General features: G+C 44.6%; 1 protein-coding gene across 1 annotated transcript; it reads left to right on the top strand.

Annotated features, from left to right (window-relative positions):
* Positions 1-17,534: 17,534 nt before the first annotated feature.
* Smim36 (small integral membrane protein 36) lies at positions 17,535-17,816 on the top strand. The gene has a single exon (XM_085829241.1). It carries the CDS (start codon positions 17,535-17,537, stop codon positions 17,814-17,816), a length of 282 nt encoding a protein of 93 aa, XP_085685367.1.

Below are 17,816 nucleotides of genomic sequence, written 5' to 3'. Positions count from 1 at the left end.
CTCAAAACCACAGCCCTAACAATTATGAATCATGTTGCTTCAAACAAACTGCCAACACGCCACAGCTACATTCCCTTCCACTCATACAGTGGATGATAACAGAACGTATAGTAACATATAGATAATGTGAACTAACACAGATAATGCACTCAACAAGATGTCAACTGATAGCGTGACCTTGGACTAACTTGCCTTTTTCTTTTGCCAAATCGAAGGAGTTGGTTAAATCTCTGTTGGTTTTGCATTGTGCTTAAAGCATTGCTGGCAGTAGCTCTTTCATTCCCCTCCTAGGATGACTTAAGTCTGTTGTGATGAGGTAACAGGAGCAGAGCAGAAGACTGCCTGGCTCAGGTGTAGCATGGTGGTAGAGGGCTCGTGTAACATCCTTGAGGCCCTGGGTTCCACCTTCACTAGTCCAACGAGCAGGAGGAGGGGAGGAAGCAAAGGGGGAGGAAAGGAGGTTGGGGAAGGGGGAGAAAGGATATGCACATATAAATTAAGTCATCAAAAGAACAATTTTAATTTTTTTTTTAAAAAAAAAGGCAGGCTGAGTGTAGAAGCTTGCACCCATAATCCAAACAGAGTAGGAGTGTTACAGGTTCAAGGTCAAGCTGAGGCTACCTAGTGAGAGTAACCTGGACTATAAGTGAGATTTTTTTTTGTCTCAATTTAAACCATAACAAAATGAAAGGAGGAAGGAAAAGAAGGAAGAAGGAAGGGGAGAGAAAAATAGAAAGCAAACGATTATTCCTAAATTACCTGTGCGTGTAACAGAATTTTTTTAAATTTTTTATTAGGTATTTTCCTCATTTACATTTCCAATGCTATCCCCAAAATCCCCCATACCCTCCCCCCCACTCCCCTACCCACCCACTCCCACTTTTTGGCCCTGGCGTTCCCCTGTACTGGGGCATATAAAGTTTGCAAGTCCAATGGGCCTCTCTTTCCAGTGATGGCCGACTAGGCCATCTTTTGATACATATGCAGCTAGAGTCAAGAGCTCCAGGGTACTGGTTAGTTCATAATGTTGTTCCACCTATAGGATTGCAGATCCCTTTAGCTCCTTGGGTACTTTCTCTAGCTCCTCCATTGGGGGCCCTGTGATCCATCCAATAGCTGACTGTGAGCATCCACTTCTGTGTTTGCTAGGCCCCGGCATAGTCTCACAAGAGACAGCTATATCTGGGTCCTTTCAGCAAAATCTTGTTAGTGTATGCAGTGGTGTCAGCGTTTGGAAGCTGATTATGGGATGGATCCCTGGCTATGGCAGTCTCTAGGTGGTCCATCCTTTTGTCACAGCTCCAAACTTTGTCTCTGTAACTCCTTCCATGGGTGTTTTGTTCCCAATTCTAAGAAGGGGCACAGTGTCCACACTTTGGTCTTCGTTCTTCTTGAGTTTCATGCGTTTAGCAAATTGTATCTTATATCTTGGGTATCCTAAGTTTTGGGCTAATATCCACTTATCAGTGAGTACATATTGTGTGTGTTCCTTTGTGATTGTGTTACCTCACTCAGGATGATGCCCTCCAGGTCCATCCATTTGCCTAGGAATTTCATAAATTCATTCCTTTTAATAGCGGAGTTAGTACTCCATTGTGTAAATGTACCACATTTTCTGTATCCATTCCTCTGTTGAGGGACAACTGGGTTCTCTCCAGCTTCTGGCTATTATAAATAGGGCTGCTATGAACATAGTGGAGCATGTGTCCTTTTTACCGGTTGGGACATCTTCTGGATATATGCCCAGGAGAGGTATTGCTGGATCCTCCGGTAGTACTATGTCCAATTTTCTGAGGAACCGCCAGACTGATTTCCAGAGTGGTTGTACAAGCTTGCAATCCCACCAACAATGGAGGAGTGTTCCTCTTTCTCCACATCCTCGCCAGCATCTGCTGGTGTGACAGAATTTTCAGAGGAGAAATAACATAACTTTCTACATAGAAGATAGAATTCGGAGCATAAGGGTGAGAGCAGGAATAGAAAGCTCTACTCAACCATTAGTCACAATGAAGCATCAAATCAAATAACTGGGAGAAAGCCAAGGAAAAGTTGAGAGACTTTGATGATAACGCTTTCTCTATATAGTCTTGACTAACAACGTGTAACCCTAGAGAGGTGAGCTGCTGCTGGCCAATGACCATGCTAAGAGAGCTCGTTAGCCAATGATGATGCGCCAAGGGAAGTAGAAGGCAAGGGCCGCAGGCACAGGCTCCCTATTCGAACCTTGGCTCTGGCATGTAAAACCACACGACCTCAGCAATGTTCCCAGCCTCCACGCCTTGGTTTCCTCATCAGAAAATGAATGACAACATTTCATAGAGTAGAGAGGGTTGGACTACCCAACATATGCAAAGTAGTTAACAGACCTGGTGTGTAGCAAGCCTTCAGCTATCATGCTATTCAATGACAACACAAGTTAGGCCAGTTCCTACTGTAACGGCCCCCAGACGTTAGCGTAGCTGAGTCTGTGATGGAAGCACCAATCAGGCCGTAAAACTCAGCATGTAGACAGCTCCTTCTGCTGCAAAACAAAGACCTAATCCATCAAAGCCCGTAGTTCTGGGAAAGTCTCTAAATGTACTAATAGTGCTTCTTTTGGCTTCTGTAGTTCTGCTTATGGTTAAGTGTTCTTGGTAACTGAACATGGTTTTTGTACTTAAAAGCTTACCCTGAGAGAGGCTTGGTGTTACCCTGGGATCTTGAACGCCCAGTGTAATCCCTAGCCAGCTAATAAAGACTTTCTATTGGCGTAACACTCACTACGTCAGGATTGAAGTTCTTCTTTCTTTACACCACAGCTCTGAGCAGTAGAATCTCTCTCCCACTTGGTAATAATAAAGTGCCTGGAACCACAGGCCCTGAGGAAAGTTAGTGACCTTCTATCCCATCACCTCTCACCTTCTAGATCCGGACACTTGGGAAGCTGTCTTGGCTGGGTTTGTGTGTCAACTTGACACACCCTGGAGTTATCACAGAGAAAGGAGCCTCCCTTGGGGGAAATCCTTGTATCCTCCATGAGATCCAACTGTAAGGCATTTTCTCAATTAGTGATCAAGGGTGGGAGGGCCTATTGTGGGTGATGCCATCCCTGGGCATCCCTTGGGTTCTATAAGAGAGCAAGCTGAGCAAGCCAGGGGAAGCAAGCCAATAAGTAATATCCCTCCATGGCCTCTGCATCAGCTCCTGCTTTCTGACCTGCTTGAGTTCCAGTCCGGACTTCCTTAGGTGATGAACAACAATGTGGAAGTGTAAGCTGAATAAACCCTTTCCTCCCCAACTGCTTCTTGGTCATGATGTTTTGTGCAGGAATAGAAGCCCCGACTGAGACAGAAGCACAACTCAAAATAGCACTTCTCCTCTTTTAAAGCTTGTACACCATCTCCTAGGACTGGCATGAGAAAGCAGAGGGCAGACACCTTCAATAAAACCAACACATGTTTTCATGTTCTGGAAGAGCTGGAAACCCAAGACAAGAAGTCTACTGGTTGGGTCTCTTCTGATGTTCCTCTCCCTCACTTACAGATGGCCACTTGTTCATGTGGCCTTTAATACTGTGTGTTTATATCCCTGTTGCCTCCTGTGTGTCTTCCTTTCCTCTTACTATAATGACAGGAGATTAGAGCCAGGCCTACTGTTTGCAAACTGCGAATCAGTGACCTCTTTATACAGACAAGCTCCAAATACAGTCACATTCTGAGCTGCTGTGGTTAGGGCTTCAACATATACTTAAAGAAAGAAAGAAAGAAAGAAAGAAAGAAAGAAAGAAAGAAAGAAAGAAAGAAAGAAAGAAAGAAAGAGGGGGGAAGGAAGGAAGGAAGGAAGGAAGGAAGGAAGGAAGGAAGGAAGGAAGGAAGGAAGGAAGAAAAGACTTTATTTTACAACATATAAATTTGAAGTATGTGATTAGCCCATAACATTAATCCAGACCTGTTTTCTTCATTACAATATTTTTTTTTCTAAATTTTTATCGAGAAAACTTCATTTGATCTGAGGATGTACCTCAACTGGTAGAATGTTTGCCTAGTATACACAAAGCCCTGGGTTCAATTCCCAGCTGTGCACAAATCAGGCTGTGCCGCCATGATCTTGCGATTACAGCACTTGGAAGGTGGATCACAAGAGGATCAGAGTTCAAGGTCACTCTCTGGAACAGAGCAAGCTTTAGGTCTTAAAAACAAAACAGAACAGTAACTGTCACTCATAAAACAAGAATCCCGGCCGGGCGTGGTGGCGCACGCCTTTAATCCCAGCACTCGGGAGGCAGAGGCAGGCGGATTTCTGAGTTCGAGGCCAGCCTGGTCTACAAAGTGAGTTCCAGGACAGCCAAGGCTACACAGAGAAACCCTGCCTCGAAAAACCAAAAAAAAAAAAAAAAAAAAAAAAAAAGAATCCCTAGTAATTAGCAAGGCCCACCTTTGGCTATGTCCCTGATGGCCTTTTCAGAGAGGATAAGGTGAGGAGACAGACTATATAGCCTTCAAATGAGAGCAATACCATCTCAGCAGCAGACATCACACACTGATAAACCAGGAAAGCAAAAAAAAAAAAAAAATGACAGAGAATGGGCAAGCTCCTCCTTGTCTGCTTCCTCATCCCCTGAAAGGTGAGCATGTAGCCTCAGCCCCACCACCATAGAGCCACTGTCTACCAAGCCTTCTCTGCCATGATGAGCGTTGACCCCTCAAACTGTGAGCCAAAGGCACTCATCACCCCTTAGGTTGCCTTTGTCAGATACGTGGTCACAGAAAAGTAAAATATCACCTTACCTCATGACGGGCTGAGACTTGAAGAAAAGCAAGATGGACTTTGGTAAGTGGTGCATCTAGCCTGCCCTCAAATGTGCATTCAGGGTTTACAATCATACAAAGTGGGCATGTTCTGGGATCAATCATACAAAGTTCTGGGTCCGTGCAGGGACGGCTCCCTGCACCGTGCAAGTCACTCTTAGCAACTAGAAAGTCCTATAGCAGACAAATAGTAACAGCACGTGGAGTATCACAGAGAAAGGGCCACAGGGTTAACCAGGAAGGGGGTAGACGGAGCAAAAGTCCTTACTTACAAAAATCTTGGAAACCCTCTCTAATAGTCTTCTCTGACCAATGGCTCAAAGGAAGCCAGGGAGCAGGTTATACAGAGAAGCAGTCACAGAAAGAACAGCAATTACTAAGACCATAAGGTGGGAGGTACCACAAGAATGCATGGAATACCAAGATGCTGGGACAGACCAAGTGAGAGGTCAGTGCTTGGGGATGACAGGAGAGAAACAGCCAGACCTACCTGTTCAGAGCCTTAGTGCCCTTGTGAGAGAATGTTGGATCTGGCTGAGGTAACGTGAGAAGCCACTTTAAGGTTTTGAGCAAAAGAACAATATGGTCGGGCTTGTAGAGGCTCACTCAAGGTTATTGTGGAGGGAGGGGGCAGAGGGAGAGTTGAGCAGACTGTCTACTTGCAGTAGTTATTCGGGAGGTACCAGAGGCCTGGCACAACCCTGAAGCAGGAAGATGGTAGGAGACGTTTGGAGTGTTAGGGTATTTTGAGTGCGGAGCCATTGGGATTCTGTTTCTCCAGATGGCATTTGTGCCCGCCTCTGGGTTGCCTTCGGCATCCTGGCAATTAGCACTGTCAAAATCTCAGTTACATCTGAGCATTCTCTATATCTCAGAGCCAAGCGTACATCGCAAATCCGGGCGTGTCTTCCCAAGTCCAATCTACGGATCCAAATAAATGAACATTGGCATTACATAAACCCTACTTGGGAAACGGGATGAGGATAAAGAAGGCGTCTCTAACCATCCGTACCCTAATCACAGGTTATAAAAAAGTCCAAAGGCAAAAGGAAGACAGAATGCCTCCAGATGGTCTGCGACTCAGATAAGGAAATACAGAGCATCATTATGGGTGTGAAGGATTCCTATCCAGAGAGAAAGAGAGCAGAAGCAAAGAACAGGCCCAGGAAGGGATAATAACCCGCTGTCCCTAAAACTGGCTGCTTTCACAGTTCAATTGTTCATTGATTTGGTTTTTTGGAAAGGCTTCTTGTCAGTATGTTCCAAAGCAGTATACAAAACCAGGCTCTCTCAGATTCGACGGTAGGAAAACTTGGTTCCATTTCCATGTTTCTTATTTTAGATGGAGCCCACAGCCCGGCTCTCTGCTTCTTTGATTTTGGTTTATGAATTCTGAGACTTTTAAAAATCAAGTTTAACTTTTATTGGGGTGCATTCAAGAGTAACAGCACCTGCCACCAAGGCTGACTACTAGAGCTTGAGTCACACGTGCTAGGAGAAGAGAACCAACTCCCAGATGTTGTCCCATGACTTCCACACAGGTCCTGTGGCATGTGTGCCCCTACAGGCATTCTCCAAACAAGTAAGTAAAATGCTTACGTGATAAACATTATTACTACCATTTATTATTATTAGCATTAGCATTTTTATGGAAAACTGACCATCCTGTGGACAATTATTCCATCCAAATCGTAGAAAATGGAAGCTCACACTTCTACTTTTCTTTATATAGTAGACTGAAAATCTCCCTCCCAGAAGATAGCCACATTCTAATGCCTGGAACCATGCATGTTGCCCATGCAGACACTGTTAAACCCAGGCTCTTGAGATGGGGAGATTGCACTGGACCATCTGGGTGAGCTAAAACTGCCAACACGTGCAGACTTTACACACAGAAAACAAGACAATGAGAAAATGGAGTCTATATTTGGAATGCCCGCCTTAAAGTGATAAATCACAGACCACGTGAACAGGAGAGCTAGACACGATAGAGGGTGAGCCTGCAATCCCAGCGCTTAGGATGTGGAAGCAGGACTCAGTTCCAGACCTCTGCTTCAGCTACTTCAGGAGTCTGAGGCTAGCCTAAGCTACGTAAGGCCCTGTTAAAAAATACCACCACCACCACCATCATCATCAAGGGAGGGATGGTGGGAAGGGTGGGGAGGCAGGGAGGGAAACAGAAAGGACCCTCTCCCAGAGTGCTAACTCAAGCACAAACTTACCAATACCTTGACTGGTGGCCAATGGTATTAACTTTGAACTTCAGATATCTAGTACTGCCTGACATGGTAGCGCATGCCTTTAATCCCAGCACTTGGGAGGCAGAGGCAGGCGAATTTCTGAGTTCAAGGCCAGCCTGGTCTACAGAGTGAGTTCCAGGACAGCCAGGGCTACACAGAGAAACCCTGTCTAGAAAAAAAAACAAAAAAACAAAAACAAAACAAAACAACAACAACAAAAAACAGACATCTAGTACTGTGAGAGCATGTCTGAGTTCTAACAGCAAAGGTTGTGCTAACACGTTACAGCAGTCGCAGGAAACTGACATGTCCACTCATGCTACAGGAAGCTGGCAGGTCCACACACGCCATAGCTCATTCATTCAGCAGGCAAACACACCATCCCAACTATCACTTTTCAACAGTTTCTCTTTTCTCCATCAAATCCTGAGATAGTATGCTACTGACAGACACATGGCCACAGCTATCTGCCAAGTGCCTCTTACTGCCCTTAGCCGCCCTCCATCCCTGATGAACCATGTTAGCCCTCAGCTCAGTTGGTTCTCTACATTCTTACTTCTTCAACCCACTTGGAAATCTGAAACTTCGTCATACAAACCACTAACTAGCTCAGCTCCAAAGAGGCGCCCTTTGTCCTACCATAGCCATGCACCTTCCCCATGCTCTCAGCCTTCTCACTACCAAGAACTCCAAGCTCTCTATTCCAGCACTGCCTGGTTCCAGCTACCACCCTCTGGTCTTCTCAAGACACTGACTGTCACTCCTTCTCCTAACTCTCTCCTGGCCACACAGGGACCATCATTGCATTAGCCCCACCGTTTATCACACTTCCCAGCCACATGCACGCATACACACACACACACACACACACACACCCTCCCCACCCAGCCAGCTTGGAGGCTTTGATCTACTGTCAGAACTATTCACATCCCAACACTTTCTATGGATGCCCCCCCCCCCGCCGCCGCCACACACACACACACACACACACACACACACACACACACTGTTCTGCTCACCTGATGAGACCTCTAATCTGCCTAACAAACCATCTGCCTGCTTTGAGCTAAGGCATCTTGGTAAATTCTCAGAGGCGCAGCAGAACTGGATGGCTGACTTCTGTTGAATGCCACTGATCACCAATTAAGAAAATGCCATACAGCCTGATCTTCTGAAGGTATTTTCTCAGTTCAGCTCTCCTCCTCTCTGATGACTCTAGCTTCTGTCAAGCTGACATACAACTAGCCAGCACACTATAGAAGTGTGGCCCCACTCCTGATTGGGGTCCATCCTTCCACATTTATTCTGAATCTCATCTTTGCCCAAAGATGTTGCTACTATGGGTTTCCCTTTGTCCTTTTATATTGGAATGTTCCCATGGACCCACATGCATGCCTTTCTGTAATTCATCTTTGAACCAAACAGAATCCCATGTTCTGAAATCCTTCACAGCTAAAACCCTCCAGGCATCTATAATCTACACTCACTGCCTCAACTGTCTGCTTTAAGTTTCTTTGTCAACTTATTTTGGAGAATTTCCACTCTCACCCCATCCCTCCTCTGGAAAACTCTTAAGTTTTTATGAAGACTGTAAAATTACCAATTCTCTAGTCTCTTTACCCAACCACGTAGCATCATTTGCATTTTAAATTACATTTATCTTGTGTTGGGGCACAGCCCATAAAGGTCATACGACAACTCACGCATGTTAGTTCTCTCCTTCTACCCTGAGGGTCCTCGAAATTAAACTCAGATTGTGCTTGGTGACAAATACTTTTACACACTGTGCCATCTCACCAGCCTATCCTTTAGTGAATTGTAACCTACTGGTTCCATACCTTTATTAATTAGAGTCTATTCTCCCTTAATTTTCCTGGTGTTGTGTTCTGGGATTCCTCTTACCCCACCGGTCTCTCCTCTTCCTCTGGCATCTCAAACTTAACTCATCCTAAGTCGATCTCTTGATACATCTGATCCCTTTCCCACTCCCACTCCCAACTTGTCTACGCGCTACTATGTGAGGGTGTCTGATCTCTTGGGCTTGGAGCTATAGATAGTTATAAACCACCATGTGGGTGCTGAGAATTTAATCCTGGTCCTCTTATGAAAGCAGCTGGTACCCTTAACCACTGAGCCATACTACAGCCCACTCTATGAGACCCCTATAGATTAATAATTATGTATTGGCATAATTACATATCCTTTTCTATCCTATCTCTCAACTTTGCCAACCCAGTCTCATCATGGAGTCTTGAAAACTCTTGGCTATGGTCCTTACATTGTCTGGACACATATTCCATTGTAAGTGTCACCAGTATCTTCCATTCGCCCCTCTCTCAGTGACTGCACTTTACTATTCAAAACATTGCTGCTCTGTGTCACATGCAGGGTGGGAATGGGGTAAAGGAAGGAGGGGCATCTTCATAAGCCTGCCAGCCTCCCATTACATGGACCAAAGCCTAGCCTTTTCTGTATTCAAATGCTCTCTTGAGTGATTCTAGACTTTCTCTGGATATATGATGGGTTGGGGTGGGGCACAGGTTAACATCTGAATGTGTGTCACCTTTTGGGACCCCCTTTAAAGACTCCTTGCCTTACAAGTAGGAAAGATACTTAATCCTTCAGTCCTCTTGTCTTGTATTTGAGGGCTTAGTGTTCCTAGTCTCTTGCTGCACAACACTGATTTTTTTTTAAAGGAGACCCTGCTCTGCCTGTAGTTCCTAATTCTTGGATGTTGGTATAGATGTCTGAAATGTACAAAGGAATTCAAGAATGATGGATTTGGCTCTTCAAGGCTGAGTATCTCCCAAGAGTCACCACCTTTAGAAATCCTGGATGAGAAAGGGAAAGAAAGTGAACTGCAATAATACTTGAGAAGGAGAGAAGAGAGGCATGGCCCTAGCCTCTTTAAAAAATACTTCCCCCTACAATGTTGTTCACCATCATTTTTATAGGCCTGGGTATTTTTTCTTAGGCCTGTGTCTTCTGAGGAATTTCACCATAAAGTTATAAAAGGCTGCATGAGCGCTGCCAAGGAGTAGCTATTTTAAACGGAAGGTCTCTATCTTTTATGGAAGTAAATTCCACATACGAGCATTTTCTTTCATCTCTCTTGCTTTGTTCTGCAGCCATACCTTAGAACAGAGAGCCAGGAGCCCAGCAGAACACCAGGAGGAGCAAGTCTCCAAGTAAAGCTAGGAGGACCCTGAAAAATCTTGTAAACCTCCATTCTCTTTGAGCCACATCTGATATCACCTAGAGAGTAAACACGCAGTCTGTTCATTCCCTGGGGGTGTTACTTTTTTAAAAGGAAACTCTCTCTCTCTCTCTCTCTCTCTCTCTCTCTCTCTCTCTCTCTCTCTCTCTCTCTCTCACACACACACACACACACACACACACACACACACACACAAAAGATGGCTTAAAGCAAAAATATCAACCCCTCAGTTGTGGACCGGATGTCTGAAGTCAAGAGGCTGCTTCTTTCTGGAGGTTCAGGGGGAAACTCTGTCTCCTGTTTCTCCCAGTTTTAGTAACAGCTGGCAATCCTAGATGTTCCATGAGTTATGCACTCCCATCTCTGCCTCCATCTCTACATGGCATTTCTGTCTCTGAGTGTCTCTTTGTCCTTCCACTATGCTACTAAGGGTACCAGTGTCAGATTCAGGCAATCTTATCTAGCAGTACCTCAACTCAGTATACCTTGTTTCCAAATGAGGCGATATTCTGAGGTTCCAGGTAGGTGTGTATTTGGGAAGGGGATACCGTTCCACCCAGGGCAGTGAGAGGACTGTGAAATGGTTCAGTGGTAACATGTAACAGTATTTCTCCAGAGGCTGCCAGAGGGCCACATGGGCATTTACAGGGATAAAGAGCTGGAAGAGTTGGAAGTTGTCTTCAGTGATATTGTTTGAGAATGCAGATTGGTGACATTTTTTGGCACTGCCACTATTGCACTAGTTGCTACAGCAGAGGTCCTTAATCTGTAGGTAGAGTCCCTTTTGAGGGGGCAAGTGACCCTTGCACAGGGTTCGCCTAAGACCGCTGAATAATATGTTTGCCATGTGATTCATCACTAGCAATATTACACTTATGAAGTAGCAATGAAAATAATGTCACGGCTGGGAGTCACCACAACATGAAGAGCTGTATGAAAGGGCCACAGCATCAGGAAGGCTGAGAACCACTGCTCTGCAGAGTGTAACCTTTGATTTTCCACTCAGGTTAGAAACGTCAGCACAAAAAGCTCTAGACTAAGAGTCACAGAGTCCTTCCTTGAGAAGGGCGTGGCACGTGGTCCACCCAGCACACTCCAGGGGATGGCCCCACACCCACAAACATGTGGGCAGCACAAGTTAGACTTGTGTGCTCTTCTTTTGATGAGGATAGGAAGTTAAAAGATATTGATGGGTGGAAGATGGGTCTGGAAGGAACTAGGGAGAAGAGGCAATTGAATATCATCCTAAAGGTTCACCCATGAATACAATTCACAAAAACTTAATATGGAGAGTCAGTTTTCTTTAATGATGGGGCACATAGTGTGTCAGCCACACTCCAGAGCAGGTCCCATGCTCAAGAGTAGTTGTGAAACACAAAGGCACTTGATGAGACAAAGAGGGAGGGGAGGAGGGAAGGAGAGAGAGAGGGAGAGAAAAACACAAAGTTGGTTGGGGGAGATTTGGGAGGAGTTGAGAGAGTGGTAGATGTGATCAAAATACATTTATGAAATTCTCAAAGAATTAATAAAGTATTATTTAAAAAATATTCCATATTATAATATAATAAAAAATAAAACACACACACACACACACCACACACACATGTATATAATCTCGCCTTATGGTAGAGGATGTAGCTCAGAGGTAGAGTATTTGCCTAGTATGCACAAGGCCGTGGGTTCAAACACCAGCACATCCAAAAAAAGAAAGGAAAGCAAAGAACTCACCTAGTCTTCCTTCTGTCATTTACTGTTTGGCCTGAAAACATCACTTTGTTGAACCTAAATGTCCTTGTCTGTCTGACTTATGTTTCTATTGTAGTGAAGAGACACCATGACCATGGCAACTCTTATAAAGGACAACATTTAATTGGGACTGTCTTCAAGTTTCAGAGGTTCAGTCCACTATTGTCATGGCGGAAAACATGGTGGCATGCCAGCAGACATGGTGCTGGAGAAGGAGCTGAGAGTTCTACATTTTGATCTGAAGGCAGCAGGAAGTGAACTGGCTGAGACCTCAAAGCTCACCCTCATGGTGACAGACTTCCTCCAGAAAGGCCACACCTACTCCAACAAGGTCACTCTTGCTAACAGCACCATTTCTTATGAGACAAGCATTCAAACACGTGAGTCTATGTGGGTCATTCCTATTCAAACCACCACAATATTCAACTAAAAAAATAATGAAATCTCCCATAACTTTTGTAGGTTTATGATGTTTTTGCCTCTGATATTTTAAAAAATTAACCTTGGACTTTTAGGACATAAGGAACTCTGTACATAATACCAGGAATAAGTTCCCATCCAACATTTAAAATACAAAAGATTATTTTGGTATTTTAAACATCAGACTCTGGTTACCTTGAAATGCAATAGTGTTGCAACATTGTAGAGTGCATATTTCTCAAGAAATGTTCTTGGTACACAGTCAAAATGGACTCTAGTATAAATATATGTGAATACAAGTGAGAGCTGATGGGGTACCTCTCTTATGGGTACCCTCCCGAGTATAGAGTATCTATAGAGATATTTGATCCCTATTTTAGGCAGTAGGGAGAGACGGGGGGAAGAGAAAGGCATGGGGGAGAAGGAAGAGGAGGAAGGAAGAGGAGACAGAGAAGAGGATTGGGAAATGAAGTGCCAGCCCTTCTCTAAGCTTCAGTTTTCCTAAATTCAGGGAATAAGGCTCAAATAGTGGGACCAAGGTTCACCCTTCCCCCAAGCTCTGCAACACCGCATGTGTGCCACAGTCACACAAATCAAACTCAAAGCTCCCCAGCATCTGCCAGCATGGTAAGTGTGCAGTTGATGTTTGCAGCGAATGAAGGAAGTCGTACATCCTGACCACCCTAAGGGGTTGTTTGGAAATGCAGCAGCTTGTTACTAGTATTTACAGTCCCTTTTTCTGCCAGCCACCATCCTTGACCTATTGCCAAGTTGTTTTTCTTTATTCAGTCACCACTAGATGGCACAAAAGGAAAAGGCTTCAGACAATGAAAGAAGACAAGCCCAAAGGACAAGGTGACCACAATGAGGAGAAGAAGAAGAAGAAGAAGAAGAAGAAGAAGAAGAAGAAGAAGAAGAAGAAGAAGAAGAAGAAGAAGAAGAAGAAGAAGAAGAAGAAGAAGAAGAAGAAGAAGAAGAAGAAAGAAGAAGGAGGAGGAGGGGGAGAGGGAGAAGGAGGAGGAGGGGGAGAGGGAGAAGGAGAAGAAGGAGGAGGAGGAGGAAGAGGAGGAGGAGGAGGAGGGAAGGAGGAGGAGGAGGAGGAAGAGGAGGAGGAGGAGGAGGGAAGGAGGAGGAGGAGGAGGAAAAGGAGGAGGAGGAGGAGGAGAAGGAGGAGGAGGAGGAGGAAGAGAAAGCAGGCATCTTAGTATTGATTAGATAAAAGAGATAGGCTTCATTTCACCCTGGACATTACAAGAAGCAGACCTACAAGGGAAAAGCTGGTCAGAAAATGAAGTTTAAGCAGAGACAGGGGGCTGGTGAGATGGCTCAGTGGGTAAGAGCACCTGACTGCTCTTCCGAAGGTCCGAGGTTCAAATCCCAGCAACCACGTGGTGGCTCACAACCATCCATAACGAGATCTGGCACCCTCTTCTGGAGTGTCTGAAGACAGCTGCAGTGTACTTACATATAATAAAAATAAATAAATCTTTAAAAAAAAAAGCAGAGACAGAGCAATCACACAACAATAACAACAGGAACAAATGTCTGTGCTGATGGTGCTAAAAACCTGAGGCCAAGAGGGGTAATCAATAATCTTAGTCCAAATATTAATAGGACACCAAGAGAAAAGTCGTCACAATTGCATTGATGAGTGAAGGGAAGCCAGGCCAGATTTACCATCATGACTCGAGGTTATCACTAAAGGAACCTGGAACCTATAGGGCAACCCCAACTTACAAGAGCAAAGTAGCCACTTCAATTAATATGGACCATAGTACCTGGAGTCTTCATTCATACTCAGTTTTCACACTTACTTATGTATTTGGTTAAAGGTGCCAAAGTGTCCCTTATTATTCCATGGAGACGCCAGGGCCTCGGAGGTGCAAGGTCACTACAAAAGTTAAGATACTAGAGTTCAGTGCGAGCAAAGAAGGTGAGGGTCTGGTGTAGACTTTTAAAGCCTAGCCCCAGCCTGTGATTGGCAGACTCAAGACAATCCCACTTACTGGGGTCCTGTGCTCAAGAAGAAATTTCCTGATTGCAAATGGATTTTTCTATAGATCTGCCTTCAGGTGGAAGGCAAGGCATGGTCCTCCCACAGTGAGACACAGGAGCTCAATAGATTGACAGTCTATTTATAACACCTGTCTCCTAGGAGCTTGGTAAACAGGAAGTGTTGCCAGGAAAAGGATTTCCTCTTGACAAAATTAATTCTCCAAATCTATCGAACAGTTGTTGGACTGTATATTGAACACATCCTGGGTTATCTCTTGGCTGATATTCAAGGCCCATTCAAATATTCTGCTTTCTTATTCTTCCATCTGAATACTAACCAGACCCAACCCTGCTTGGCTTCCAAGACTAGAAGAGACTGGGCACGTTCAAAGCAATATGGCCATAGACTTTGCTTTCATATTTTATGCCGAAGACTCCATATACTTACATAGCAAAATTATCCATGAAGAGTCCTATTAATGCAGACTCCAAGATTCAAGTCTCAAAGATCTTCACCAGATCAGCCTGGGTATTATACAGGCATTGCACTAATAAGAAGCTCAATGAAGTCCAAGAAGGATGGCCCCATACATACAACCTAAGAGGAGCACTCATCCTGAGTCCAGAACCACAAAGTCATAGAATATTTTATTTGGGAAAAGATCTAAAGACTAAGAGTGACCCTCTAAAGCAGTCGTTCTCACCCTTCCTAATGCTATACAATTCCTCATATTATGGTGACCCCCAACCATAAGATTATTTATGTTGCTACCTCATAAATGTAATCTTGCTACTGTTTTGAATTACAATGTAAATATCTGATATGCGGGATATCTGATATGGGACCAGAGAACCACTCCTCTAAAGCATTGCTGAATCCTCGGGTTCCTGTGGAAGTTCTTCACAAATGGGTGCTGCAAGAAGTTGCTCACTAGAGCTTAATAATGCTAAATCAAAAATGAAACAAAAAAACCTGCCAACCTCAACCTCTGGATGCATCAGCCTTTAACTAGGAGCATCAAGAGACTGCCATTATCATTAGAGAAATGGCCATTGGTGTCCTGTATGACCAAAAATACACATACTAAAACCAAGGACAGGAAATAAATTGTGGGAAGTTCTTAATTAGCTTTTTATCATAGTATCCAAATGCCTTGCAGAAGCAGCTCCAGGAAGGAGTCCTTTCGGGTAGTGGATTGGGAGGGATCAGTGCATCATGGCAAGGAAGGTGTAGTAGAGCAGAGAAGGTCATGCCATGGTCCAGGAAGCAGAGAACGGTGAAATACTAACCTTGCGCTCTTCTCTCCTTTTCTCTGTCCAGACTTCTAGCCTGTCGGGTGGTACCACCCCTATTTAATGTAAGTCTCCCTCCTGGGTTGATCTTTTCTAGAAATGCTCTTATAGACAGACACGCCCCCTAGATGGGCTCCACTAATCAACTAGGTGATTCTAAATCCAGGCAAGTTAATAATGAAGATTTGCTATGACAGGGGCCCAATACAAATAATTTCAAAATGACAACAATGGAGCGTCCTAGGAAGAGGCTTGTGCATCTGTGTCAGTCATAAGGAAGAGAAGCTGGGTATTATGGCACTATGGGACAGGACTTCAAGTGAGAAAGGAAAATTTATAAATAAAAGAATAACTTATTCTAATCCATATATAAATTTATTCCTAACCTCCATCTCTTACATTTTAAGCCTTATTTTAAATTATATATACATGTGTTTGCCTGTGTGTGAAAACGTACACACTATTACACGTGCCCTCAAAGCCAGAGGCACTAGATCGCCCTGAGCTTCAATTACAGGCAGTTGTGAGTCACTCAGCATGGGTGTTGGGAACTGAACTCAGTTCTTCTTCAAGAGCAACAAATGCCCTAACTGTGGAGCCATGACTCCAGCCCACCCCATTACCCTTAAATGATGCTTTGTGCAATGAACTGTTTCATATCTGTTCTCTCTCCAGAACTATGAAACAATTCCATTCATGAAGATCAGGAAACCTAGGGACTGCTTCAGAAGGATATTTAGACTGACAAGTGAAAAGAAAAAAAAAAAAAGAAAAAAGAAAGATGGTGATATCTAAATTATCTTTCCATTGCTCTGACAAACACTATGACCAAGGCAGATTATAAAACACAATATTTAATTGAGCTAACGGTTTCCAGGGATCAGAATCTGTGATGGTGATGCACCAGCATCAGGAATTGCTGTGGCATCTGGGACACTTAAAAGTCACATCCTGAGCCACAAGCAAGAGGTGGATAGATAGATAGATAGATAGATAGATAGATAGATAGATAGATAGATAGATAGATAGATAGATAGATAGATAGATAAGGTGGACAGAGGCACACTTGGGATGTCTTGACTCTTTTGGAACTTTACAACCCACTCGCAGTGATTCACCTCTTCATACAAGGCCACACAGCTCCAATCCTATCCAAACAGTTCTACCAAAAGAAGAGCAAGTATTCAAACACAGGCCTCTGGGGGGAACCATTCCTATTCAAACCACCACAGCAACTCTACCTACTGGGCACTGGTACTTAACTCCTGATTGAAAGATTAAAAACAAGAAAACAATGCTGATCCAAATCCCCAAGGCGTGGCACCCCATATCACTCCATAACTCACATTAAGCTTCCGTGAGGTAACGGCCAGCAATGCTACACATGTCATGGCTTTCTGACAATCCAGGTTAGTGGCTATGCCCTCATTAGCAACACTTTTGCTCAGATGGCTCTCTCTCTCTGTCTCTCTCTCTGTCTCTGTCTCTGTCTGTCTGTCTCTCTCTCTCTCTCTCCCTCCCTCCCTTCCTCCCTCCCTCCTCCTCTCCTCCCTCCCTCTTTCCGTTCCCCCCTCCCTCTGCCCCTCCATCCCTCCACCCCATTCCCTCTCCATCTCCCTCCCCCACTCCTCTCTCCAGTGTCAGTGGCTAAGGTATTAACCAAAAGAGCTTAAGTTATTAAACTGAGCAGCTCTAATCCCCGAGGTTTCCCGGAGCAGTGGAGATTACTGTATTTTTATTCCAGAGTCAATGTAGCCCTTGTGTTTACTCCCTGCGATGTCCAAACTGACCCCAAATGCCTTTCTCTAGACACGCTTCCCCACTGTGGGAGAAGGGATGGAGTTCTACCTGGAGATCGACCCTGTCACCTTGAACCTCATCATCCTGGTCGCAAGCTACGTCATCTTGCTCTTGGTGTTCCTCGTCTCCTGTGTGCTGTATGACTGCCGGGGCAAGGATCCCAGTAAGGAGTATGCACCAGAGAGCACACTGAATGCCCAGCCTTCCATCCGAGTGGTGGTAACTCAGCACAGTGCTCATGGATCCCACTGGGCAAGGGGACCCAGCCTTCACTTGAAGGATCCTGCTCCAATAGGGAAGAAAAGCACGGTGGTGTGA

Source organism: Mus caroli, unplaced genomic scaffold, assembly GCF_978045245.1.
Source record: "Mus caroli unplaced genomic scaffold, Mus_caroli_1 scaffold_13, whole genome shotgun sequence".
Classification (NCBI taxonomy): Eukaryota; Metazoa; Chordata; class Mammalia; order Rodentia; family Muridae; genus Mus; species Mus caroli.
This window is presented reverse-complemented; position numbering and strand designations above follow the sequence as displayed.

Bases quoted from the DNA above. Each gene is read 5' to 3' on its own strand.
- Smim36 (XM_085829241.1), top strand. From the start codon at position 17,535: ATGGAGTTCTACCTGGAGATCGACCCTGTCACCTTGAACCTCATCATC.